The sequence below is a fragment of the Fundulus heteroclitus genome, chromosome 2, assembly GCF_011125445.2.
Source record: "Fundulus heteroclitus isolate FHET01 chromosome 2, MU-UCD_Fhet_4.1, whole genome shotgun sequence".
In the NCBI taxonomy this organism is placed as follows: Eukaryota; Metazoa; Chordata; class Actinopteri; order Cyprinodontiformes; family Fundulidae; genus Fundulus; species Fundulus heteroclitus.
Window position 1 is genome coordinate 19,483,476 of NC_046362.1, and position 27,773 is coordinate 19,511,248.

At 39.9% G+C, this 27,773-nt stretch overlaps 1 protein-coding gene across 7 annotated transcripts in view; it reads right to left on the bottom strand.

Moving 5' to 3' along the window:
• The window catches only part of mef2aa (myocyte enhancer factor 2aa), an 87,831-nt gene that overhangs the window by 12,841 nt on the left and 47,217 nt on the right, over positions 1-27,773 (bottom strand). For 3 of the 7 annotated variants that reach the window (XM_021322155.2, XM_036150099.1, XM_012873728.3), the window contains exons 4-6: positions 10,655-10,786; positions 10,451-10,585; positions 8,237-8,459 (exon numbers count right to left, since the gene is read on the bottom strand). In XM_021322155.2, coding sequence (XP_021177830.1) covers positions 8,237-8,459; positions 10,451-10,585; positions 10,655-10,786 — 490 coding nt within the window. The remainder of the gene's footprint in view (positions 1-8,236; positions 8,460-10,450; positions 10,586-10,654; positions 10,787-27,773) is intronic. The other 4 variants (XM_036150113.1, XM_036150103.1, XM_036150115.1 and 1 more) reach the window with 2 other exon arrangements.

Consider the following 27,773-nt stretch of genomic DNA (forward strand, 5'->3'; position numbering starts at 1 on the left):
AGAAGTCTGCGCTGGACACTCAACACGAAGTTGTTTTTCGAGAGAAAACAGGACAACGGGGATGACAAATAGGCTGTTTTCACAACAGACGTTTTGACCTACAGGAGGAGGGAGCCGGCATCCCTGTCATTACTCGACTGTTTGTTTTAGCTCCGGAACCACATTTGTTGTTGTGATTTGTAACATCACTCCCCCTGTTATAAATGATGCATGCTCCGCAGGTCAGGTTACTGGAGTCTCTTTTCACAGTGCGTCGCAAAACTATTCAAACCACGTGAACCCTTCCACATAGCCAGGGGGGGAAATGACATCTCAACCCCACATTTCAATGTATTTTACTGGGATTTGACATGGCGGACCCACACAGTGTAGTGCGTGGATGTAAAATGGAAAGGAAAGATCCATGATTATAATTTTTACTTTCATATACAAATCTGAAAATACTTGTGTGCAACATGTGCGTTTTTATTCAACTTTATTAAATATGACACCCCCAAATGCAGTCCAGTGCAATCAAATAAAAGGTCCCCTTAATCCCCGGTATACAGCTACTCCGTGGAGGTTTGTTAGAGAACATTAGCTAACAAAAAACATTATTAAGACCAAGGCCATAGATGAAGGTGCGGAAAGGCCTAAACCAGGGTTAGGTTAAAACAAAAATATCTAAAGCTTTGACCATTTAACACAGCACAGTTCAATCAACTAAGAATGGGAATGAGTATAATACAAAACTGAAAGGCCTGAAAAGGGGAAAAGCCACAAGGCACATGGTAACTTTGGAGGAGCTGCAGAAATGCCCAGTGCACTCCACAAATCTGGTCTTTATGTAGAAGAAAAAGAAGAAGAAAGCCACTGTTGGAAAAAATGGAACCCATAAGAGATCTTGTTTGCAGTTTGCCACCAGCCATGTAAGACAAAGCAGGCATGTGAAATGATGGTGATTTGGTCAGAGGAGGCCAACGTTTAAATTTACATGGAAAACGTTTTGCATCGAACAAAAACTCCACATTACACCATCCCAGCTCTACAACATGGTGGTGGTCGCATCATGCTGTGGGAATGCTGTTTAGAAACAGGGAAAGGAATGCTAGTCAAAGATGTTTTGCCAGGAAGAGTGAGCAAAAACCTCAGTTACCAGATGGACAAAGTGATACCCTAAAACACTAGTTCAGAGTTTGGAGTCGGGAGGTTAAATACAAATGCACGTCCAACTTTTCAGATTTGCTTCTGGAAAACATTTTTAAAACCCTGTGTTCTCATCCTTCCCCTCCACAACTACATAATATGATTTGTTACTAAAACATCCACATATTTAATACTTTTTTTCTAAATCATGCAGCTTTCACTGTACAGCACTTTACTTAATCCATAAAAGATTCACAAGGTAACGTACAAAAACAAATATAAGCACATCTACCATGATAGACATTTTTTTTTTTTTTTGCTGGCTTCCAAGACTTTATTTAGCAGGAAAGTTAAATGAGAAAACATGGACCAAACATAGACAGGAGGCTGAGAAATTACTGGCGCCTTTTAAGCAGGTCACCTCTGCCGCAATCATCTTGGTTGGATTATCTATTGTACAGAAACTGAAGAGGAAACCGCTTTCAAGGTAAAGTAAATAACCTTCATTATTTTTAATAAGCTGTAAGAAAATATAATGTCAACTTATCATTCTGACTTGTACAACCCAGAAATTGTTATAGTATTTCTGTAAAATACAGAAGCCTGGCCTAGCGCAAAAAAACAAAAAACAAAAACAAAAAAAACAGCTACACTAGAAAAACTACAGATGAACAATAGAAAACTCTGATTCCGACCAACAAACTCCCAGTTTCCGGCTCCATAAAGACCCCGACCGTTAAAGCGATACACACAAAGGACCTGCTGCACAGGATACCCGCATGAAGTCCCGTATTCACCCGATGTGGCTTTCATTATATCTAACTGATATAACTGCGCCATTGTTCTTCTCCATAGAAATATGTAATCAAAATGGCACCATGAATACAATGGCTGTCGTTGTTGTTATTGCTTATAACTAGGATGTAGTACCAGCATTAATTACCATCTCAGTCTGCTGGATGTTTGTCTGCACTGACATGACGAGCAGAGGACAGTCAAAGAGCAAACACAGACACTCTGCTGTGTTTTACTGACTACTTTAGGTTTGAATTTACCCACCAGACCTTCTTATCTGTGGAATGTGCCCTAAAATGTCTGATGACGACTAAATCAAATGACTCTTTCAAACAAATGTCAGGAACGGAACCCATGTCTCAAGAAATACGTCAACTACAAAGTCAATTTGGAGCCAACATACCAACTACAAGTTAAGATGCAGCGTTCAGCGAGGACTACGCTGTTTCTAACTTCTTCCCTTATTCTACATTCAGACTGCGCCGGCCCTTTAAATCCTCTGAACCCTGTCCGCGCTGAGAGCTGTTTGGTTTCTGTTCACTGTCCTGAATTATTAGCGCGGTGTGGAAAAAAAAAATGGGGGCATTACATAAAGCCTTGTGCTTACAACTGAAGCCTTCGGTTTTCATTTTCAAGATCAAGGGAAGAAAACACGTTGAGTTATCGTGCCCAGCATCCCACGTGTTTGTGTGAATGAGAAGAAATAATGGAAGCCAATCAAGGACAACAAAAAGCGGCTTTCAACTAATATAAGCCAAGAATGCATCTTTTGTTGTTTGTTTTAAAAAAAAAAAAAAAAGCATAGCATCACTCATCAGGATTTAAAACATTTTACTCACCGAACTGATCTTAGGCGGATAATTGAAAACCCAGTGCAGAAGAAAATATTTTTTGTAAAATAAAGCCTGCATTAAACACATCCCCGCCTGCTCTTCCACTCTGCCATTAACCCACATTGAAGACATACGATAACATGAATCGCACAAAATGAATCACATCCATGCTCTAGTTCACATTTTGTCATGTTACAAACACAAACCTTGATGTGTTTCATTGTGATTTTGTGAAGTAGCGCGTACGTTTGAAGGACAGAGGGATATATGGTTTTTATTTTTTATTTTTTATAAATCTGAACATATTGCACATGATTGTGTGTGCAAATGGGTGAATTACTGAATGTAGTGAGAAGTGCCTCGGAGTCCTTAGGACTTGATAAAGCGTGATCTAAGTACAGGCCATTTACCAGTTACCATTCTGGGGTCTATTCAGTCAATATTTTGTAGAATCACGTTTCACAGGAGGTTATGCGGCAACTCATTTTTGGGATCTACCAGTTCCTCATGTCTTGAACCACAATGTTCAAAAAAAAAAATTCAAATTTCAAATTTCAGAACATTTCTGTTCTTTTTTTGCAAAACAGCTCAAGCTCAGTCAAACTAGAGGTAGAGGGTTCTATGAACAAAGGTTTCCAACTCTTGCCACCATTCTCAACTGCATTTAGGTCTAGAAATGCTTTGATGTAAACCATCATAAGATAGCTCTGGTATGTTTAAAGTCATTGTCCAGCTGGAAGGTGAACCTTCAGCCCAGTCTGAAGCCTTTTGCAGCCTCTAACAGAGTTTCTTCCAGACGTTCCCTCTAACTAGTTCCCTCCATCCTCCAATCATTTCTGATAAGTTTCTCTGTCCCATCATGTTTCACCATGCGGATGCTGTGTTCCAGAGATTGTGCAGAGTTAGTTTCTTGCCGCACATAATCTTTTGCATGTAGACAAAAACAGTTACTTCTTTTCTCATGGATCGATGATGCTCTGGAGTTTTTTTTCCCCTTGTCGGAGAACGCCACACTTCTTGCAACAACCTCTGAAAACTAGGGCTGGGTATCATCTAGGATGAGCCGATTCGATACGATTCTCGATACACAGCTCACGATACGATACGATTCTCGATACATAGCTCAGCTTGATTTGATTCCAATATCGATATTTATTACTTTGAATTAATGCTCAGTGATTCAATCACCAAAATCAGCCAAATATTATGTTTATGTTCTATTTATTGATCACAGACATATTAACAGGAAAATAAAGTGCATTTGCTTCAATGCATTTAACATGTCACAGAAACCAAAAATGTGCCCAAACATCTGATTTTAGGGACAAAGGAGCTTCTAAAATCCTGTCGGCCGTTCCACAAATTCGTCTCACTTGCTCTCCTTCGCTGTGAACTGTAATGGTTGCGCTGTAATAACGCCCCCTAGAGGTTGGGAGGTATATCGATATTGAAAGCCAGAATGTCGATATTAAATCGTTTTTAAAAATATCGATATTAATCTTTATATCGATTTTTATGCACAGCCCTACTGAAAACCATATAGTATTTTCCTTCCCCTTGACAACGATTCTCTACTTTATGTTAGTGTGGCATACAAGAGTCCAAAGAAATATGCTGATGTTTGTGGTTGTAACGAGACGAAACACTGAAACGTTCAAGGGGTGTGAATACTTATCATGGTGCTCCACAAATATGCTTTGTCAATATATTTCAAGAGCTAATAGTTCTTCCAGGTGGGATAGGAGGCCGCTTACAGACACATTGTGATGTCTTTTAAATGCTCCACCTTTACCCCAACGTTCAGACCAGACAGGGAGCTGTGCATGTGATTAACTGTAATTGCCCAAGTTGCCGGCAGAAAGCATGTTTAGAGGAATACGCGCTGGAGTGTCCGTCGCTGTATAGAGTACAGCTTTAAAATGGACTTCAAAGAAAAGTTGTTGTGTTTTTGAAGGTGCTGATGAGCCATTATCTCAGTCACAGACAAGAACAACAGATGGCTTATTTCAGAAAAAAAAAAAAAAAAAAACAGCAGCAGAAAATAGCTTGCCAATGAATGTGGCCAATAACGCGCTGTGGCACTGTACAGGCACATATGAGAAAGAACACTTGAACACATAGCAAACAATACAGCAATTAAAGCAGTAATTACAGAACTAGAAGTGCTTGGGAATACGAAACGTATCTTCCTGAGGATTGTCTTCAGTCGGTTGTGACACCGTCGGAGTAGAGAGGAGATATCACACGATTCGTCTTCCATCTGTCCCCTTTGAAACGCCTCTGCTGTGCTCATGACTGTGACTCGTAAAAAATCAAAAGTATGTCAGGAACGGTCATCTGACGTGGGGGGGTAGAGAGGTTTGTTCCGCTCGTGTCCTCGGCTCCGCTGAAAACACGGCACAAACAACAGCTGCAACATGTTCGCACTCTGCCGAATGCCGATGACAACGCCCCCCACCCCCCCTCGGTAAGGACAAGGTCTCGACCCCAATGCGGGATCAAAACCTACATTTCCTTACACCTCTCCTTTCCATTCTCTATACGCTTTGAAACTAACGGCCCGATCGAACGGGTCCGAAAAGATGGCGTTCCGATTTGAATCTATTCTTACCGAACGTCGTGCTGTCGCATGAGGATATGTGGCATTTCACCAGCACGCCTGCTGAGTCATAAGGAAAGAGTTAAACTCCACCTGCCTCCACAACTCACTGAACACATTTCAGCCATGACAGCCTGTCCGGTCATTGTGTACTAAGGACTTAGCGGGATGACATGGCCTGAATAGCTGCAGGGTTATGCTGCTCTAGGCATCTTAGCCACCCTCCCCGGCCTTATAAGGGCAGACGGGGGGAAGCAGCGGGAAAACAGGTGCACCTGTTGATAGGGGTCTCCATGCGATGTCGGTGGACAGCTAATTGACCCACCTACGCACATATTTTCAGCAGAAAGAAAACAGTGTGTGAGTTTTATTTCGTCAATCCACAAAGACTTCTTTTTTTGCGTGCAACGGCCAAGGCGCGATCCATCAGAGACGGTGACAAGTGTTTTGAAGCCATCTCAAATAAAAACGCATCTCACCCAGCTCGTGCGCTAAGCAGGAGGCCTATCGGGCAGAGCAACAGAGAGCTAATGAATCTCTCCAGGAGGACTTACCCGCTGGGCTGGAGCCCGCACCACTTGGCACTGAAAGGTCTGTGGTATCCAGCATGCCACCTAATGAGATGCACAGAGTGGATATGATTAACCATCTGCATCCTTTCTGCAAGCGAGCAGAGCATGTGATGGAGATGCCAGACCAGACGTGAGAATGTCAAGCAGATCTCAGTTTTGCAGCATATGAAAGTGTGGTGCCGGAGTCCTCTTGGTAGGGGGTGGGGGGGTGGATTTTTAAATATATGGTTAAGGAGAGCTACATCAGCATATTGTGAGTGTTAGAATGCTTCTAGGAACTGAAATAATTGGCGTAGCATTCTAATTTTGATAAGATCTTCATCAAGCGGTTATTATGCTCTTGGAAAGCAGGGGTTTTATTGTCTTTTAAAAGAATGGCTTCTGTTAAAAGATTGATTGTAAGCAGTGGATATCTTATGGGTAGATTGCACTGTTAGTATCTTTATTTAGAATGAATAGTTTTTTTTTTTTTTTGGAGGCAAAACTTAACCGAAACTCTAACAGGGGCCAAAACTGTCTTAAAAAAAACTGAAATATCTAAAACGTAATAGCGGCTTAATTAAACACTATCTTATGAACCTTTAAACTGTTCTCCTGCTTGCATTAGATGGTTATTTCTACAGTAGCTGATGATTATTTACAGAGGAAGGGGATGCTACAATTATAATGTCCCTGTGTAAAATACCAATGGGATTTTCACTCAGAACAAAAGTTAGGCTTTAAAAAAGAAAAAAAAAATATTACAGCACTAAGTAAACACTGTGTAGGCACTGATTTTTATCCTACCTTTGTTATGATACTTAGGCGTTAAATTATGGCTTTCATTTGTATTTATGTTCTCACCTTTTCCTTGTGGTTCATTCATGTCTTTCTGTTGTTGCTCATATACAGTGCTCATTATTATTTGTTAGATGTCGTCTTATTAGTTCATTCATTTGTGCTTTGGTTTAAAGTTTATTTCCTTGTGTTCTGCTCCAATCACATTAATTAGCACCCCCCCCCCCCCTTAGATACTCTGCCTAAACTGCATTTAATTTCCTCTAATTAGCTCATCTGGTCTCTTTCTCTTCTTCTTTCCCCACCACAGTATTTAAGCTCTTGACTTCTCTGTGGTAATCGCTCTGTTTGTGTGCCATGACTGGATCTCCTTGTGCCACACCACCTGTAAATCCTTCGGCTCACTATGCCACGTCGGCAATCCTGTCCGCACTTTGGTCTGATGAACAACCAAACAAACCTGACAGCTTTGTTTTTTTTTTATATATATTCCGTTATTTACCTTAACCAGAAATGCTTGACCTGTTCAGTTCTCAGCATGTTTCACATAGGAACCACATTCGTGTTGCACCGCCTCGTACTTCCACCCTCCCAAGACTAGCCAGTAGCTTCATGGTCCAGGACTAACTATGCCTATACGGGATGCAATCCAGCAAAATTACTTATGACAAGTTCAGTATCCAAACCTGCCAAATTACTTTTAGAGCTGCTGAAAAACGTTACGACCACAACAAAATGAGAAGACAAAAGCAAACTGGCGAAAAAAGCAAAGACAAAGAGGAAATGATACAAACAACAACCGTTTAGTACATAGGAGTTGATAGCCAATGCTAATGTGTGGTTAACGCTCATTGAGGTATTTCGCACCTTGTTGAGTGCACTTCCTCTGTGCACAGTGCAGAGAAGCCTTACATGAGCCATTTGAACTGGCTAGGTTATGCCAGTTATACATGTAGTTCTCTGTCTGACATGTTTCTTTTTTCCACTACGTTGGTACAGTAGAAAATATGATAATGGGAATTTTAGAGGGTGTGAAGACAAACACTAGTTGAATAGTCTTGGTGTGCCATGACCTGACATTAAGTCCCCCACAGCCAACGCCGACACATTTTTATTCTTTAAGAAAAAAAAAAAAAACAACAACTAATATTTACATCAGAAGGTCAGAAAAAATAAAAACAACTTCCATAATCTTGAAGCTAGGGCTAGCAACTAGTGCGCACAGCTTCAAATAGGCACACCTCACTACTTAACACAGCATATGTTATTTATGACACGATCTGGGAATGAGGAAATTAGGAGTACCGCAGAGAATCCCATTCCCTCTCTCCCCAGGCTATCAATGTTTGTGCTTTTAAGCAAAGAAAGCAATGAAGTCAGTAACAGCATTTTGTCACCGCAACAGCCAGGGTGAGTATCAGAAGACAGAAACCAAAAATGTAAAACATCTTTCAGAACTTGATCCACCACCCAAAAAAAAAAAAAAAAAAAAAAAAAAAAAAAAAAAAAAAGCCTTATATTATTTGTTTACTAACCTGCACTGCCTGCACTGGTGGGCCTCTGAGATCCTCCACTGGAGCCAACATTCCTGTGCAGGGAGGCCTGCGGAGGGGACAGCATCCCGCTCTCATTCAGCGAGGCTGTGGCTGCTGCCAGGGCCTGGCTGCCCAGATTCCCTCCAGCCTGGTACATGGCGTTGGGATTGGACACGGGCACCGCCACATGCATGGAGAAGTTCTGCTGAGGCAACGCCGTGGGCTGGAGCAAGGAGACACACAGATAAATATTTACACACAGCGCGCACCGAATCCAAGTTCGGATACGTGGCTGAGCGGCGGTTGTCATAGCAACGGTAACCGACAGCTCCCACAAAAGGGGGAGGGGCTTTCAAAACCTCATGACTTCACAGCATTTTCAGAGCTCCTACTGTAAAATGACTAAAACGGTTGAGCTACATTTACATCTTTGCAAGAATTTGCTAAGCATAAACACAACAAGACTAACATACATAGCTGCCGCTCAGTAAATAAGAAAAGTGAAACTCAAAGATTTATTATGGTGCAATATATTTCAACTGTTTGTTACCGTAAAATTTGCTGATTATAGTGTGTACCTAAGAAAAAACCCAAATTCTGTTTCTTACACAATTAGACTTCAAATAGCTCCTTTTGCACAGATTACTGCATTAATGCGGCACAGCATGGAAGCAATCAGTCTGTGGCGCTGCCATGGTTTTAAAGGAAGGCCAGGTTCCTTTAATCCTCGCCTTCCTCTGTACAATCTCGCTTTGATTCTCCACCACCCACAAATACCTTGGCAACTCAAATCATCACTCAGTGTGGAAATGTCACATTAAACCTCTTTTGTTAACTCCACCCGAAGTCTTGCATGGATTTTTCTTCTAAGTCCTTCAAAGACTGCGGGTTGTCCTCTTGCTTGTGCCCGTGTTACCACCACGTTTCTTTCTTCCACTCAACTTTCCATCGACATACTTGGATACTGCACTCTGGCAGGTTAGCAATAAACTTTTGCTACTAACCGTACTATTTCCTTTTATTAATTTGTTTTAGTCGTCTCTGTCAATGTGTGTGAGCTGTAATGTGACTATGACATTTAATTTATGTATTAAAAATACTTTTATGTGCAATATACTAAATCTTGGCTTTTTGTTACTATCAAGCCCTAATCATCAAAATTATTAGAAATAAATAATTTCAATATTTCACTGTGTCTGCCCAAATCACTTTAAGTTTATACTGAATGATTGAGTTAAATTAACTTTTTTTTTTACAATTTTTTGGGGAGATGTGCATATATAAGTATTCGAAAACCAATCAACCTCTATTAAATAGATATAAACTTTCATAGATTCATGTAATAGACAAAACACAGACAACAAAAACAAAATACCAAAACAACGTCATGCAAACTGTGACGACTGTGGCATTGCAGCAATCAGCACTTCAGAAGTAATCTTACCTTTAAAAAAGAAAAAAAAAAGAAAAAGAAACTCTTACAACAGAATGTTTTTGTTTTCCACCACAACAGAAACCAGAATATCAACTCAATTGCGTCTTCTTCCAAAGTGCTGACTCTGCAAAGCCTTGAGTGGAAAACAACAGGTGCATTTGGTCGCAGTATCATCCAGTGAGCCGGGTGGGTGCTGACATTAGTTTGTTAATGGCAACGTAAGAGTCTTGGAATAAAAGAAAAAAAATTAAAACGACCGTTTAGTAAGAAAGAATAAGTTCTTGCTCAGTCTTAATATTTGACAGAAGGTCCCTGATGCCTGATCACCAAATAGTATTACTGTTCAGTCTTATTTTGCAGTGTAGATTTTTATTTTTGTCCTGCTTACTATTGGATACTATAACATGATGGCAAACGTAACCAGCGGAATGCATCATCGCAGTCAAAGTATTCCTAGCATGTTGTTATGTGTTAAAATAGTTAGTGCTCTAGAATCGATGGTATCCCCATGATAATAGGGTGTAATCTTTTTAGCAGAAGCATGCAACATTTCATCTGTTAATGAAATGCAATCTTGTAAGGGTGCGCCAAAAAACATCAGCTGCAAAATAAATCAACTGAAGAAACGAATGCAAACCCCATAAAGGGCATTAGTCTCAAAGAGGTGTGGTTCTGACACAAGTTAACCGTAGAGCAACGAAAAGTTAAATGAATAAAAAAAGAGAAAAATCCTTTTGTGCCAAAAAGCCAAGCAAGAACGTTGCATTTACAGTACTTACGATTTTATGATTTCTCATCATATTATCAAACTCCTCATTAATTTTTTTATACTTTTCTTCTGTGTGAGGAGTGAGGACATATGAGGCATCGGGGTCCGGGCTATCACAGCCTCTGTGTTCTTTCTTGTTTAGCGCCTGTGGTGAACATCAACATAAAGACAAAAAATCAACACAAAACAGCAGGAGACAAAAGGAAGTACTTACACCACAGCGCTTGTACATTAAATCACTGTCTTCGCTTAGTTTGCCGAAATGGTCATCCATGAGGGGGCTGTGCCCGAAACAGTCATCAGGATCGGGACTAGCACAGTCATTATGGCCTTTGTTTCTCAATTTCTGAAATGAAATTGCACAGTTGAACAGACATGGTATGCAAAATGTTTCTGTTGTGATCTTTTTTTCTTTCTTTTTTTTTTTTACTGTTTCTCAGTTACAGTGCTGTGCATAAAAAAAAAATAAAAAATACAGGGCTTCTTATGCTTTGATACCCTTAGAGAGGCGTTTAATCTGAGTGGAAAATAAATTCTGTAGGAAGACAAACACACAGTGAGAGTCATGAAGCACAAGTCGTGCAGCAGATGGTGTGACTCCCACAGAGGCCGTATTTAACAGTAACTATCGAGCCAGTTCGAGAGTTCACGAAGACGCGGGCCTAAATGTTAAACCACATGAGAAAAGACGCATGTTGTCCAAGATGCTTATGACACCCGACCCAGTGCGTTGAGGAACGGTGCTTTTTAAGGCCGGAGGGTGCACACAAATACGACTGCGCTTTGTTTTTTTCTTCAGCTCATTCCAAGTTGAAGTTGATATTTCTCAATTCTGAAGCCACAACAGACACTTCTCTACTGTCCAGCTACAGTGTTTTAGCCCAGTGTTGTTGTTTTTTTTGGCTTGGTTTTAATGTTGCAGAAGAACTCATATGACTACAACAGGAATGCTGGGCTCCTTGACAAATGGTTAACATCTTTATACAGGGCCTTACAAAAAATATTCATACCCCTAAATCTTTTGGACTTTTTAATTGCATTCCAACACAAACCGCAATGTGTTTTATTGGGATTTTTATTTAAGAGACCTAAAACTATAGCACATAATTGTAACGTAAAGCAAAAGTGATGCATAATTTTAGATCAAATCTGAAAAAAAGATTATTTTGAGGGTATGTCTGGTTTAGGTTTTTGCACAATCAGAGAAATATCTTTGTTCATTCTTTTTTTGCAAAATAGCTCATGCTAATTCATATTAAATGGAGAGATGTTATGAAATTTTGCAACAGATTCCTAATTGGATTTAGATGCCCAAAAACGTCATCATAAGGGTCCTTATGGCTTCAGCGTGTGATACTAGTGTTTCAAGTAGACAACAGCTCTGAGCTAGGTTCAAAATTCAGAGGTGACTTTTAGACAACAGCAAATATGGCAACGGTGGAAGAAATCATCATGAGTACATGCATACGGTCGGTTCTCAGTTAAACACATTGTTGTATGAGGATAGAGATGTTATGCAATTTCTTCCAGTAGCATCTTCATCTCTGTTGTTCTTTTCGCTGTTCAAACATGAGCTACACTGCATCACACTGCACCCACGATTAACGCTGGTATTGCTTCATTTGTGTTTGGATAAAAATCCAATAGCTCCCTGATGAAAACACACAAAATGAACGCGGCCAGAAGAGGTTTGTTTTACAAGCATGTTTCACAGCTTGTATTTGGTTGCACTTTGAATTCTAGTCGAATCCCAGAAGAAATGCTTGACATAAAAGCGAGTTTTTAAAATCATTTCTTTAATTTCTTTTTTGGGAAATGAAAAGCAGGGAAATCAAATCAATTAACTGGATTGGGTAAAACAAAATCGGAGATTTTTTTTTTCTTTTTTTTTACCAATTAGCCCAGTCCTAGTCTGCATATCTAAATTTAAGCATAAATGGGCCTTTAGTCTAATTTAACAAGATAACCTTCTCACTGTACCCCCTGCATGGCTTATGAACTGCTAATAGGACTTCTGCTGGCTTTCTATTTATCAATGGCTGTTTTTTCTTGCAACTCTGTGATAAAGGCCAGACTTGTGGAAATATTATCTTTTTGGCATAGTCTCCCAACTGAGCTGTGGCTCCCTGCAACTCCTCCAGAGTTGTCTCTGGCTGCATTTCGAATTAATGCTCTTCTTGGTTGGACTGATAACATGGACAGCTATTTCTTGGTACGTAGCTTTACAGCTTCACCAGACCCTTTCTATTTTTTCCATTTTCAAACGATGGATTGAGTAATCTGGTAAAAAATAATTGGTTTTATTTAGCAGTATCTGAACATATCATTTTCTTTTCTCTCCAGCGATTATGCACTACTTTGTTTTGGTTTATCAGATTAAAATGTAATCAAATACGCTGAAGTTTGAAGCTAACACAGAACAAAATGCCCAATGATTCAAGCAGCAAAGGTAATGCAGCAATGGCATTCAAGAGCCTGCATTTGTGTCTGTGTTTTCTTTAGTTCATAAAACCTTTATTATATTTCAGTTAAAATACTATCTTTATTATCATCACTGTCACTTCTAAGACCTCGTGCAATCTTAGGAGAAAGTGAATTATATGTATTTTCAATGTGCTTATTTGAGCAAAGATTTACATAATTAGTTAGAGTTCATAGGCGCATAATGTGGTCACGTCACAAAGCGTCTTCAGAGAAGTGAGAAACACGCGGAACAAGTCAACAAATACCCCCGATACTGTGTTCTTATGCTCCCCTTCATACGGAGTCGTCTCTGCTCCTCATTACAGCTCTGAATAGCAGCGTTAACAAGACTCCCTGACAGCATATGACAGCTTGCGATATCGAGGAAGTGTACATCAAAAACATGATTTATGTGCCGCTCTCGAGACTCCTCTATCTGGCTGCCGCAGGTCCACGGCAGCACCCTGTCCTGTCTGCGGCCCGTCTCGGAGGCCTCGTCTCTACAGGAAGGTCACCGACTCCTGTGGATGCGGGGGTCGGAGGGCGAGCCAGGGAAGGGGAAACCTACAAGCTCTAATGAGACCTCGCTCTCTGCTTCTGGTCCTCATCACCCAGCGAAGTTGAAAATGCGTGTGTGCATACGTGTGTGTGTGAAACAGAAACTGTATGTGCGGTGCACATGTGCATGATACGTGTGGAAGCTGAGGGATGAGTGTAGTCGAGGGGGGGTGGGTGCTTCTACAGCTGCTGCATCCTCTGACAAGCGATGTGACAGTGCGTTTAGGTTTGTGCAGACAATGTGGCTAACCCAGCGCTGCTCCCCACAACCTCAGCATGAGCTGCATTTCCTAAAACCTGTGCGTTGGCTTTAAACTCCTGCATAATTCCCCGGCTCGTTAAGGCTGGAAGGTGCCAAATCTCAAACTGCTTGCTTCGTCTCCATTCATTGGTGGGCACGCGTGCTTTTTGCGGGCTGTGTATTTTCGGGGCACAATAAACAAGGTTAATATGCATATAGTGTGCAAGGAAAATATGCCGCTGTTTGACGACTAAGATAGAAAATAAGGTAGTTCAGAAAAAAACGAAAAAAAAAAAAAACACACCCACATAAGTGTCCACAATGCCCAGAGGACTGAAAGAGAGAGAAGCCCTCTGGATAATGAATGACCATTGCTGTACCACAGATGCATTACTGTTTGGTGTGGTGCAGAGCAGAGGCATTCTTCTCATTCTAAGAAAACGCCTTGCTGGTTCATTTCCTGTTTACTAAAAGAGCCCTCTTTAGTTAGGGTCCTGAAAGGCCTGTGTTTACTGAAGTCAAACTATGCACGTTCACCACCAGTGAGTCAAAGATCAGATCCCAACCTGCACATTTCGGTTTGAACCTGCTCATTATGGGGATATGTTGGTCACACTGGTCGAGATGGGCAGATCTGCTCTGCTTTCACAACACGTCTGGCCAGGCTTCAGCACACCACACCCATTGGCAAAAGCCATTTGGGGAGGTGTTGTAAGCAGCAGTGTAAGGAAGTAGCTACCAAACTGTAGCAGTCAAGGCTAGCAAAAATGTAGGTCTGTTCAGTACAACTCGAGTTATACTGAAAAATCCCAAGTCAACTCTTATTTTTTATATATTATATCCAAGAACCTAGGATTGGAGCTACATTTTTCAGGTGGCTTTTAAAATAAAATATTTCTCCATCCTTTAAAAAGTTTTTGCTTTGACTTTGGCTGCATTTACACCATCTAACTCAGACCTATAAATTTTTCAAGCGTAAAAAGGCCCCTAACCTGAAAGAATGAATCTTAGGCACTCACTAGCACCCTCCTACGAGAAGAAACCCAAATAATGTGTTTCCATTAGGTGAAATTAAAAAGTATGAAAAATAACTGGTTGATAAGACAGCAAAGAGATGATTCATAAAAACCTATTAGCCAAAAATTCAGCATACAGTAAATAAGCAATGGACTCTCTGATCCAGATCTAAGCCAAGTCAATTCAGACCCAATCAACACCTTATTTCTGGGCACATTTAGCTGAATGGTAAATGTAATATTATAACGTTCAAAGCAATAGTGCCCAAAAAAGGATAGCAACAGTTTCTGTGCACTTTGCGCACATACTAATAACTGAAACAAAAACAAAAAAAACATTATGAGCTGAACTATCAACAAGTCATATCAACACAGAGCGGAAGTGAGCTAATGTTATCCTCTAACACCTCAGTAAGCGTTGCCTTTGCAGCAATCCTCTACAGAGAGAGATGTGTGTTTACTGAAAACATTTTTTGTAATCGCATGTGCAGAGACTGATAATCCTACGTGTGTTTAATGAATCTAAACCCCTGCTAACCCAATGTTGGAGCTAAATGAAGCATCCACCTTCAGAGACGACAAAGTACTTGGCGCCCTCAGGAAAAATCAAGTGCATCTTGAACATCGTCATTTGTGAGTGAATGAGATAGAATGCGGTATTATGGGCCGTGTAATATTAATACAATGCGCTGAGAACTTTAAAGCTTATACTTACAAAGTTTTTCTTCTTTTACAAAAAGAAGTTTATTTACTTTCATAGGAAATGTGCGAAAATCTTTTTCTATCTTTTTGTTACGAAGTAATTAGATGGTAATGACAGGTGTATTTTCAAGAGCTTTAAAAAATGTGATCTATTCCAATAAATCCAGTTTGTTTTTCAGATTTTCAGACATTAGCATAAGATTAGATACATTCTAGGTTTCATGATGTGTTTACGTTATACAAATAGGAATAATTGTGATTAATTAAATATAGCTAATATAATAATAAAATTAAAAAGACTTGCACTACCTGATCCGTTTTTAGGTATTGGTTACCTCAGCTGATTTGTTGTTAGAGTGTCATATTGCTTTATGCCATATAATAAAAAATACACAGATTAAGTCATAGTAGCAACCTTATCATTTATGTATGAATAGAGAGTGGGAGTGAATAAGTTTCTCTCCTTCCCACTTCTTTTCGACCTAATTTGACATTGTGCTTATGTATTAATACAGTATGAATGAAATACATTAATATGAATTGTAGGACTTAGACACATTGGTGTAAGTACTGTATGCATACAGTATTTACCCTATACACCTACATACTCACACCATAATTGTGTGTGTGTGTATAAAATACAAGATTACTTTAGTAAGTATCTTTTACAATGTGCATAGTATCTACAATATATGTTTATTTTTTTGGCTTGAAATAAATAAATAAAAATAAAAATCTTTGGAGAGCAAACCGCTCCTCCTCAACCAGCCTGACACTTGCAACAAGTTCTGGTAAACAGATCACTAAGAACGCACACGGACAAACGAGTGCACTTCTTCCAAATGTCTGTCAAGACCTCGCTCCGCACACTTGGCCAATCTCTGGCGACCCTATAGAGACATGAACAAAGCAAGCAGCAGACCTGAAGCCCACCCTAACACAGACCAGAGGGATTCTCACACGTCAGAGCTGTTTGCTCCTCCAGACCTCTTTCTCTTGTTTTCACGTTATGAAAGCAGCTTTTAAATGCCTTTTTAATGTTGAATCACGCTGTGGGGTTTGTACTTTGGAAAGACATGAACGCAAGTGTGACGACAATTTTTAAGCAGCATGTCTAGGAAAGATATGGGTGTGCCATGAGCAAAAGACACATAGACAAGCGAACCCGGATGATCTGTTCACGACGCCCTGAGAGTCTGACAAAGATGGGTAGGCACAAGGCCAGCAGCTATTTTCTCAAAGCAGCTCAAACTTGCAATGAAACTAGTTTGGTTTCTCTATTAAAAAAAAAAACATAAAAGCTCAACTTGGTGCTTTTGTCAATTAGTGCAGGTCCATCAGTTTGCTTATACTCATACTTCAACCTCCCTTAAAAATCTATTTTCCATCGCACAAGGCCTTGAAGTTTCCCTGTCCAGAAGAAAACATCTCTCTCTCATCTCCATCTGAGCCCTGGTTATTAACCTTGCTGTTGCCATGGGAAACATTCAGCACAGTAATTGCCTCCTCAGGTTTGCAGTTTGGACTCAGGACAGAAGGCTTCAGAGCAGCGTTTGGCAGCCTTGGATGCCACTTTGATTTAAGATTAAGGCAGATTATTACATCTAATTGAACAACTCATCCTGAGTCACGTTTATACAATATATATACTAATTGAACAACTCATCCTGAGTCACGTTTATACAATATATATATATATATATATATATATATATATATATATATATATATATATATATATATATATATACATATATATATATATATATATATATATATATATATATATATATATATATATATATATATATATATATATATATACATATATATATATATGTGTGTGTGTGTGGTGTGTGTGTGAAAATGTTTCGGCACCTATCCAGGAGTCTTTGTCAATTCTGGTGGCTCGCATAACTACGCTCAACTGCGGGCCACCAGAACTGCTGCATTATGGGTCAGTCTGGCGGGCTAGTAGCAGCCATGTGAAGAAGATCATAAAAGTAGGGGGGTACGAGGTTGTGGATGGCCTTGAACGTGCTCAAAAGGATTCTGTATTATATTCTGAATCTAAACAGGAGCCAGTGGAGCTGCTGTAGGACTGGGGTGATGTGATGAAATGGGGGGGGGGGCTCATTAGTTAGACCAGCTAAATAATGAACCGTCCAGTGACAGGAAGAAACTGTCAGCTTTTGATAAAATGGATTAGGATCCTATGAGGAGGATGTCAGGATTTCACTGTTCAGTTCAGGGCAGATGGAAGTGAACCAAGATTTTATGTCGGCCAGGCAGGAGGTAATGGAAGAGTGCAGAACTTGGCTTACGTGAAATATAGAGCTGGGTGCCATCTGCATAACAGTGAAAATGGATGTTGAATTTCCCGAAGATATCGCGGATAGGAAAAATATAAATAATGAAAAGTAGGGATCCCAGGACAGAGCCCTGGGGCACGCTGGTTGTGACAGGGGATTGACTGGAACTGGTGGACTTAGGTTGGATGAAACCAGTCAACCTGAAGTTTGCAGGAAGCTATTTTTTCAACTACTTTGGAGATGAAATGCACATTAGAAATGGGCAGAAAATGTCACTTTTAAAGAGAGTAGGAACAATTCCAGCGGTCACAGAGGAGTGGATGATGGTAGTTATGAAAGGATGGCGAGCTTGAAGGCAGGGTTTGACCAGGGCTGTTGGGAATGGATCAAGCATAAAAGTGGGAGATTTAGATTTACAGGTGATTTCAGAGATTCTACAGACGCTGGGAAGTTGAAAACTTGAAAATGGCTGAGAGAAAGGCAGAATTTCACAAGGGAGGGGAGGTGATGTTAGGAGACAAACATTGTGTGGATTTTTTCATTGAAAAACTGTATTATAGAGTTACAGGAGTCTGTAGAGAACCAGTGAGGTGGGAATGCATTTGGTGGCCGGGAAGAATCGTTAAACACGCACTTCCCCATTTTTAAATCATAACTCAAAACCCATCTGTTTTTGACTGTCTATTCCATCTGATGTATATTGCTGTAATTTTGGGTGATTCTATTAATTTCATTGTCGTTTCTCTTTTGTGAAAGATTGTACGGGGTCCTTGACTGCAGAGAAAGACACCTTCATATAAGTTATTTTATTGAAACACAAGCTCATCAGGGGTCGAATAAGAATCTGGAATCAGAGTTCTGAGGATATGAGAGGCAAGGGTATCCATGTATGTCAATGTCCTTAATATTCCTCCATGGGATAAGACATGATGTCTTAGTTATAACACAGATAAATGCTGAATGATAGGAGGAAATGATCAGTTATTTAAAGATCACCAGCTGAACAGTTGGAGGGGGTGAGACCAGCTCAACAGATATAGTCCAGGGTATCACCTTTAATATGTGTAGGAAAGTCAGTAAATTGATAAAAATCTAAAGTTTTCCAGATATGATATGAAGTCTCTGATGAGGGGAATGTTATTGTTGTCCAGATGTATGTTGAAATCTCCCACTAGATTAGAGAGAGGAAAGGTGAGTGATTAAATGAGATAGTTCATTAAAAAAGTAACAGTGTGACTTGGGGGGGGGGGGGGGGGTGGACTGCCGCAATAACGGTGGGAGTGGGTCCAGGGAGTTTACAAGCGACACATTCGAAAGAGGTGAAAGCTGGGATGGGAACAGACAACACCTTCCACTTCTCACATTGAATTATTGAGAGAACGCCTCCATGGCGTGTCTCATGTGACTTGAAGACATATATATATATATATATAAAAAAAAAACGGTGGAGTGAAGTTGGTAACTTGTGAGTAGTTGTTGGGTTATTACCAAGTTTCTGTTAAACACAGCTTAACTTGAGCACACTGTCCCCAGGGTGAAACATGGTGGTGGCAGCATAATGCTGTGGCAATGCCTTTCTTCACCCAGTAAGGGGGAAGCTGGGTGTAGCAAAAGCTTATGGATGATGGAAAGAGCTAAATGTAGGCCAATCCTGCTTGAAGGAGGTTCACTCTGGAACTAGACAACAACCTGGAAAGTTACAGCCAGAGCTGCAAAGGGATGGTTTAGCTAAAAGCTAACTTGTGTGTTATGATGGCCCAATTAAAGTCCAAACTTAAATTTAGACAAGAAACTCTGGCAAAACTTGGAAATATCTACAATCAGAAGATGCCCCTCCTACCCCCCCACCACCCACCCACCACCCCCCTTCTCACTGACTGAGCTTGGAAAGAAGAACAAGCAACAAAGTAAAACAACGTATTGTGTTAAGGAGCTGAATAAAACTGCACTGCACACTTTTTAGATTTATTTGTGAAATACATTTTGTATAAAACAGAACTTTAAGGTCCAATTCACAATTATGCACTACTTTGTGGGCGGTCTACAGCATAAATCCCAAATAACCCATTGAATATTTGTGCTAATTACAGTGAACTACTTCTGAGAGACACTGGACTTAAACTGACCTATGACTGGTGCACCACAGTTCGGATACAAACCCTCGTCCTTTCAAAACAACCTGTAGTAATAAAGCAGCGCACATCATGAATATTTAATCCCTGCACTGTTTTCTCCTGCCTTCCCTTAAGTACACAGAAGTTATATTTTAACAAGCCGTGCAGCGGCGAGCCTTCGCCTCGTTTCCCTTTGCCCTCCTTGCTCTGAGGAGCAGTGAATTAGCCCTTGTGCCTGCGCCTGCACCATGCAAGGTAGCGTGTTAATCCTTATGACATCACTATTGTGTCCGGGCTGTTCCATATAATGTGCTTATCAAAGGGCTTCTTTGAGTGTGAACACACTGGGAAATCAGCACGGGGAGGTGGCTGATAGGAAGGCTTTTATCTGCTGAGGAATATTTCTTCTCTTACATAATATCTTAAGAGACTTTCACCACCATCATGTTCTCTTTCCCCCTGCGGTGATGCAGTCCCCACTTAGGGGGGGAATAAAAGCCTCTTTGGTTTGGTTTCAATGCACGGTGCGCCATGGTCCAGCGCTAGGTTGTTGTAATGAAGAAGTCTTCCTTTCTCTCTCCATTTCCCACCACATGCTGCGAGATGAGAGCCCAGGCCTATAAGACAAGGAGACCGCTGTAATTCCCAGACATATCTTGTTTAATCTCATGACCATTCCACATTACAGAGCGGACTGATATCAGGATATGAGGCTGGCTTCATATCCTTCCTTTAGCACACTCCATTGTCTAGTTACTCAGAGGACAGGAAGGAGCACAAGGAGGAGGAGGAGGAAGAGGAGGAGGAAGAGGAGGAGAGAGGCCCTCAACTTGACTGTCTGCTTTACATGATGATACTGTTCTCTTGCAGTTATTAGAAGAACGACATGCAGCTGAGATAAAAATGTCGCTTGAATTTCTGTCGATGGTTCAGTGTGTAAGGTGCCGTGATTTCTAAAAAAGCACAAGGTAAAGACGAAAAGACGACATTACTTTTACTGTTTTTATTATTAATGACTTCATTTAACAAAGATTCAATAAATAGAAAATGGTGCCAAGCAAAAGTTTACACGTCTGCACTGTCTGTTAACGGTGCAGATGGGCAAATGTCAAATCTTACGCCTTAAGAGTAGATTAACTTCATTTACATTTTTTTTCCCCATTTTTAGTTGTACTTCTTCTGCTGATCTTTTTTTTTTTTTTGTTGCTGCTCCTTAGCGCAAAACAAGTTGTGTGAGGGTTTTAAATTCATTTGTAAACATATCAATATCAATTTTATGTAAATGATGCCTTGTGTCTGTTTTACAGATCTCTCTTGTAAATAAGACCACCTGTCTCAATGAGAGTACCTGGCTCCATGAAAGGCAACAAATATCTTGAGACTCAGACAAACCTGTCGTTATCAAGTAAGGAATTCAAACTCAACAAGTCATAAATAAAATAAACAGTGTTGCCAAGTTTGCCTATTACAAGCCACTTTGGGCTTGTTTTTAACCAGAATTCACTTGTAGATTTTGTGAGTTGAGAGCAGACAACTGGAAGACAGAATGGGCACAGTAAAGTTCTACTACTACTACTTTTCAGCTTTCAGTCCCTGTCATAGAATGTGTTAGATTCAGAAATGTTGGAAGCCTTTAGGAAATGTCATAGTTAAGAAAAGGATCAACATTCTCTCGTGATTACACAGAGGGCGACTGTTGTTTATGGTTAGCATTGCCAACCGTGTCTAAGTGAAGCAGGAGTCAGCTAAAACTGGAAGGTCAGAGCTGTATAAAAACCAAAGATCAGAACTCTCCCACAAAATGCTGATTGGTGCAAATATAAATGACTAAAGCATAGGCAAGATGTTTACTATAGATGGCAGATGCTTTTCAACAACCGGTTAAAACATTTTACAATTAAATGAAACCTACTAATTTCACTAAACGTGAGATACCTTTTTAGCTCAAAACTGCCTTGAATAAAACATGCATTCTTAGCTGCTAATCCAGGAGAACAACATATCAAATGAAATTATTAAATTACTCTAAAGACAAACCAAGTAGTAAAAATGAAACTACTTAATATTTCGACTGCTCAAAAACAAAAGTGAATCCATCTAAAACCGATATGTCGACGTGTAGCTTGTTGAAACGCTTCGCTCTCTTCCTGCCCATCTTTCTTCTTCTCTGGTCATTGAATGGATCATTAGCTGTTAGGGCCATTGAAACTATACCCTCCAACCCTGAACTCTAATTCCTGCTGGCCTCTAAAATATTCATAAGGACAATTAGGAGTTCCGATAAGACGAGTGCGGAGGGCCGGGGTAGGGGGTGCGCGCGGCAGAGATGGCAGGATGTGCCAGCAGGTCGTCTGTTCTGCAACACTCTATACCCTGACCACAGACCTGTCCTCATCAATCTGAGACGGAGCAGCCACCCTCTTTGCCCCCAGTCAGGCCAGGCAACCAGGAGAGGGTGGGACGGTGCCAGCAAAACCCCTCGACCTGAACCCCCCCCGTATCCCAGCAGGCTTTGCTCCATCATCGCCTTCGGGCAGGAAGGGCTGGCCGCACAGCTTGAATGGTAGGAGGAGGGGGGCACAAGGGCAAGCTGACTGCTGCCCGATCTAACTCACAGACGCTGTTGTGCACGAAAGAATAGACTTGATTCATCCACACAGCAAGGTCACCGAGTATAGACGGAGGACTCATGGCTTGTGGTTCAATTATTTGTTAGCCTAACTTGCATCTCTTTTGGTTGCAAATAGATCAAATTGAATTATGCCGGTGACCTATTTCATGTGGTTCATGGCATGAATCAGAATGGAATTAAAATAGGTAATTGTTAGATACAATGGAAGACAGAGCAGAACACTGAATTGTGTACAAAAACAAAAGCAATGTTAAATGTGTTGCAATCAAGGTGAAGCTAGTTTAAGCAGACTTCCAAGGAAATACCTTAAAGGTAGTTGAAAGGTAGTTGAAAAACGCTAAAGTCAACCTTTCTTCTGGACAATTTTGTCAAATTGCTATCTCTCTTTAACAGCTACATTATGAAGATAACAGAAAGCAGCACATTTGACCAGCCTTACCAGTGTTAGCAGTCGTTAATTATTCACATAAGAAGGAATTACTACATTATGCTGATTTTACAAAGGGTTTTGCTATTATTTTAACAATAAGACAAAAAGGTTATGGCGTTAACACTATAAGAAGCATTTGCTTCTTACAGCAGCAGTTAGCATGGCTGGAATTACTGAAACACAAGTCCATGTATATTCCTGAGAGACTGTACAACCTGGCCTTTACTCTGATATTTGCAAAAAGGAGTCAAGATCTCCAAGTAGACACAGGTTGAAAGCCCAAAAGGATAAAACAGAACAACTTTGTTGTACTCTAAGGTGACCAGATTTCCCTGGCCACCTGATGATGACGCTGCAGAATCTCTGCCTGAGGGTTGGTTTGTTTTGTCTGATCAGCAACGCCGACAGGGCGGGGACGACTGTTCGGATTAGCTCTTCTACTACGTCGGGACAGCGGCAGGACCTCTTGTTGTGCTAAACCTTTTAATTTCGTCACGATACACTGAAATCGGGGACATTTGCAGGTATGGCTTTTGCCGAGGACAGGTCATCCAAAACGGGGACTGTCCCCAGAAATGGGGGACGTCTGGTCACCCTATTGTACTCCATTCAGCCTTCCTGTTATTTGCTTAAAGGCCCACTCTGTCTTGCAGCCGGAATCAGAGGAAACACTCACTCTGAAAATGAAGAACTTCAAGCCTTGTCACAGGGTAACAGATGAGTTCTCAGTAAATCAAAAACAAGCGGACATTTTTTGTGTTAAATCAATTTTTTATCCTTTTAAAGCAACTTTTTCCATCATCAAGCACATATATGCTTGTTAGCGTAGAGTTTTAAAGCACATTGAATGCATCTTTTGGGAGACATACTTGAGATTAAAAGTTTTTATTTATATAAAAAAAACCCAGTATAACTCATTTCCGTTCTTGGAAACACAGAGTTTACAACAGGGGATATTGTTCATGGTCCGTGCTGTTGAGTCTCTTTTCATCGTAAGTTCTCTGAGAGACCCTCGGTCTGAAATGAGACATACACGATGTAGCTGAGAGGGTGGGAAAGAAAAAAAGGGCTCTGACGTCAATGAAGCATGACATGTGCCAAGCAAAAATCTCTTAGCAGTAACCTGGTAACAAGCAACAATTACACACACACACTAAGACACACACACACACACACACACACACACACACACACACACACACAGAGACACACACAGACGTAGAGCAGGGACATAATAAAACAATGAGATGCAGCACATGATGGATCCAAACTGCACACAAAACAGGCCTGGTAATAGAGTTTAGCCATTCAACTACTTAAAGGGGACAGGAGAAAACTGAAAAACAGTGGATTCACTGCTTAATAATGGGATTTATTCCAAATCATACAAAATACAATTTAGCTTCTTATATCAGATGACACATTTTACAGTAGTATATAGGAATATAACGTACCTAAACTATTTTATTTTTTTTTTTTTTTTTACAAAATGTTTCATTACGCTCCAATAAAAGCCTGGTGACCCTTATTTCCTCAAAAAAAACCCAAAGGAAAAGGAGTCCTTGTCCTATTAAAAGGGGCACTTGGAAACCCAGAGTGGTGCACACAATGGAACGATTAAGTCTGCCAGCTTTGGAGAACGCTTTTTCAAAAACTCTCAGTAGACTTCTTCATAAGAGATATTAGTGTGACGCTATAAGGCTGTAGGCTAACTAGCATTTACACCGCCATGTGCCACTTTTGGTATTTCTACACTAATAAGATCAACAGATGCCACAAACTAGTGGAACCACATGTAATAATCTTTTCTAACCACTATAGAGGGGGTCAAAGAAAGCTCCTCGCTCTGTTTGCCCACACCGTTTGTTGTCTATTTTTATCCTGTCCGAGCACCAAATTCCAAAAATACACACTATTTCTGTTTGAACAGAGTGTGTGTTTGTTTTAACCTAATTTTAGAGCTGACCTGGCCTGAAACACTGGCTCACAGGTAAAATACCTTCTCCCAGGTACACCAAACACTGCGGGCACACAGGAAGCAGGAAGTGGCTCGTTTTCACAAGACTCGGCCCAAAGGAAGAGGCGGTAAAAGGATCACAGGAACACTGACAGCTGTATGTTGCTGCATTAATACCAAATCCTCTCAAGAGAAAACAGCCTAATAGGCTTTGCTTTTATGTGCCAACAAGTGACAGTCTACTCCGGCGCAACAGCACGGCACAGCAGAGAAGGCCTGTGAACAAGGATGATATCATCCTAGTTTCCGATAACAGTGGTGAGTAGAAATGAAACAGTGACTGGTTTTAATTTTTACCGTGACAAAATTCAGACAGTTAGTACTGACCATTTTAAATGAAAGGACAACTAAAACTATATTTGATCACTGCGCCATTACAAACGAGGAGTCTTTTGATTGTTATTAAGGTGTCAACGTGTCACCCCGGACATTATCAGAATGCAGTGAAAGTAAAGCTGCTAATTCAACCCCCCTAAGAGCACTAAGGGTTGAATGCTGTCATTTAGTTGCCTCTAACCTTTCAAGGAAGACTTTTTTCTTATATACTATGACTTGCAAATGGAAACGACATCATAAGTCCTCCACCTAGAGCAGCCACTATGGCTGTCTAGTGACCACTGTTAAGGAAGTTTACCTTTAGCCTGGTCTTCAGAACAGGCTGGTTTGTCTGTTCAACCTGTTACCAAATAGTAAGATCTTTTGGACCCTGCTAATGCACGTTAAGACAGACAAAATAACTATATGTTGCTTTACGGCTAAAGCAGTTTGACAAATGAGTTATAGCTAATGAATTAAAACAAAACCCTTGCAATAAGAAATCTGAACTCCAAACATTTTCTAGTATCCTCTCCACCCAAAACAAGACACTCTCTGAATGCTTTGTGTATTGTTACGTCCTTCACTTGTCCTGGACACCTTTTCACAAAGAACTGTTATATTTGTTACGGCTTGTCAAACCACTAAACACAAGCTTAATGATCTATGGACCATGAGTGATGCTCAGCAGACAGAAAGTAGGCATTTATATGTTAAAAGTAATATTTTCAGCAGTTTTTTTTACATCAAAATCTCCCATCTTTTGCACAAAGCTCTCTGGTGTTAGGCCCTTGTTTTTTTTTTTTTTTTTAAAGGAGTTGATATCACTGCTTTAAAATATACAGACAGGTTCCAAATATAAAGGATAATTACTGTTGTTGTTGTTGTTGTTGTTGTTGTTGTATGTTAATAACATCCATGTGCAAGAAAACTGACAATAATAATAATAACTGTAATACACATAATCATTGGGTCCCTGGCTGTGCGATGTTCAAATGTCAACTAAAAATGTTAATTATTTGTTTACATGGGATGAAATTCTATATGAATTTGTATCTAGTTCAAAGGTCACTTGCTAATATAGAAACATTTCAAAGTTTTTAACCCTTAAATCTTGATTGAAAAGTTTTAGCTTTGCACAGTATTTTACATTTTTCTTGTAAATTTTTTCCTTGCCTCTTATACTGCATGTATTATCTAGTTTTCAAGTCCAGTTTACCACATGGACTGTTGTGTCTAGAGGACACGTTGTCACCCAAAAGCCAAAAGATCACAAACCAAATAATTTCACTTTAGACTTTCACTTAATAGATATATATATAGATATAGAATAGAGAAGTATATCTAATATATATTCAGTTAACTTCAGGTGTCAGCCAGGGCCCACAATGTTTAAAACATGTAGCTAACCTCAGCTAAAACCTGTGAAATAAAAGTTTCCACATCATTGTCTATATGAATTTCTACAGCTAACAATAAATAAAACTAACTTAACAATGAACAATATAGCCTATAGCCTATACATATATCAAATATTAAGTAATATTAATATCTATATGTATGACTTGCATTATGTATATAGTTAGACTTCATATAAGTTCATCAACGTGTGGAGGAATATGACTGTATGTAAAAATACATTTAATAAAAGACCAATAAATCATAGAATCCCAGAGTACACATATTTTTTCAGCAATATTAAAAATGGGAAGCTAGACATTTTCATATATATTGAAAGCCTCAGAAAATCAACATCAACCCAATAAATCTATGTCAACAGCGGTGACATTTGATTTTTCTTAAAGTGGAAATCTCGTCACAGCTGCTGGAAGTTCTGTGGCAAAAGACCGACAGCGACGGTGACTTTAGACTCCGATGAATAGGTGAAGAAGAGTAAAATCAGTGAAGGTGGAGGTTCTAAGGAGACCTGACATTAGAGGAATTTAACCTATTGCTTTGATGCGTCCATAATGAGGAACAGTCATGAGTTTATTTCTTCTGCTTACTCAGAAAGGGGAAAAAAGGAAAGAGCTCTGCTGTTCGCAGACATTGAAAGCATGTCAGAAAATTATGGAAAATAATACTAAATCTGTCTAAAAAACTGGAGTGTGAACTGTTTGCCTGTCAGATGATTTTCAAGAGAGAAGAGTCCTAGAAACTGCTTTACACTTCAGGAAATGGTGAAACAATTGAGTCCGAGCAAAGCAAAACAAGTGATTGAATTAGCAAAAAAAAGGTTAAGGCAAAAAATAAATGGCAATAATGGGAACGGCAAATGATCTGATTTTTTTTAGGAAATTCTAGGTTTACAGTATTTTATATATAAAAGCTTTTACTGTGATTTTAACCTGATGTAAGTGCAGATTAATTAAAACAATATATGTTTTATGCAGATTTTTTGCAAAAACTCGGCTCACTTGTATGAGTGAAAAGCAAAGGCAATCATGGTGTAGAAACCCGGGTTGCATCACATCAGAAACAATTTGAATCCATAACTCTTGAAATGTTGCAGCCAATCAAAGAAGACATGTAA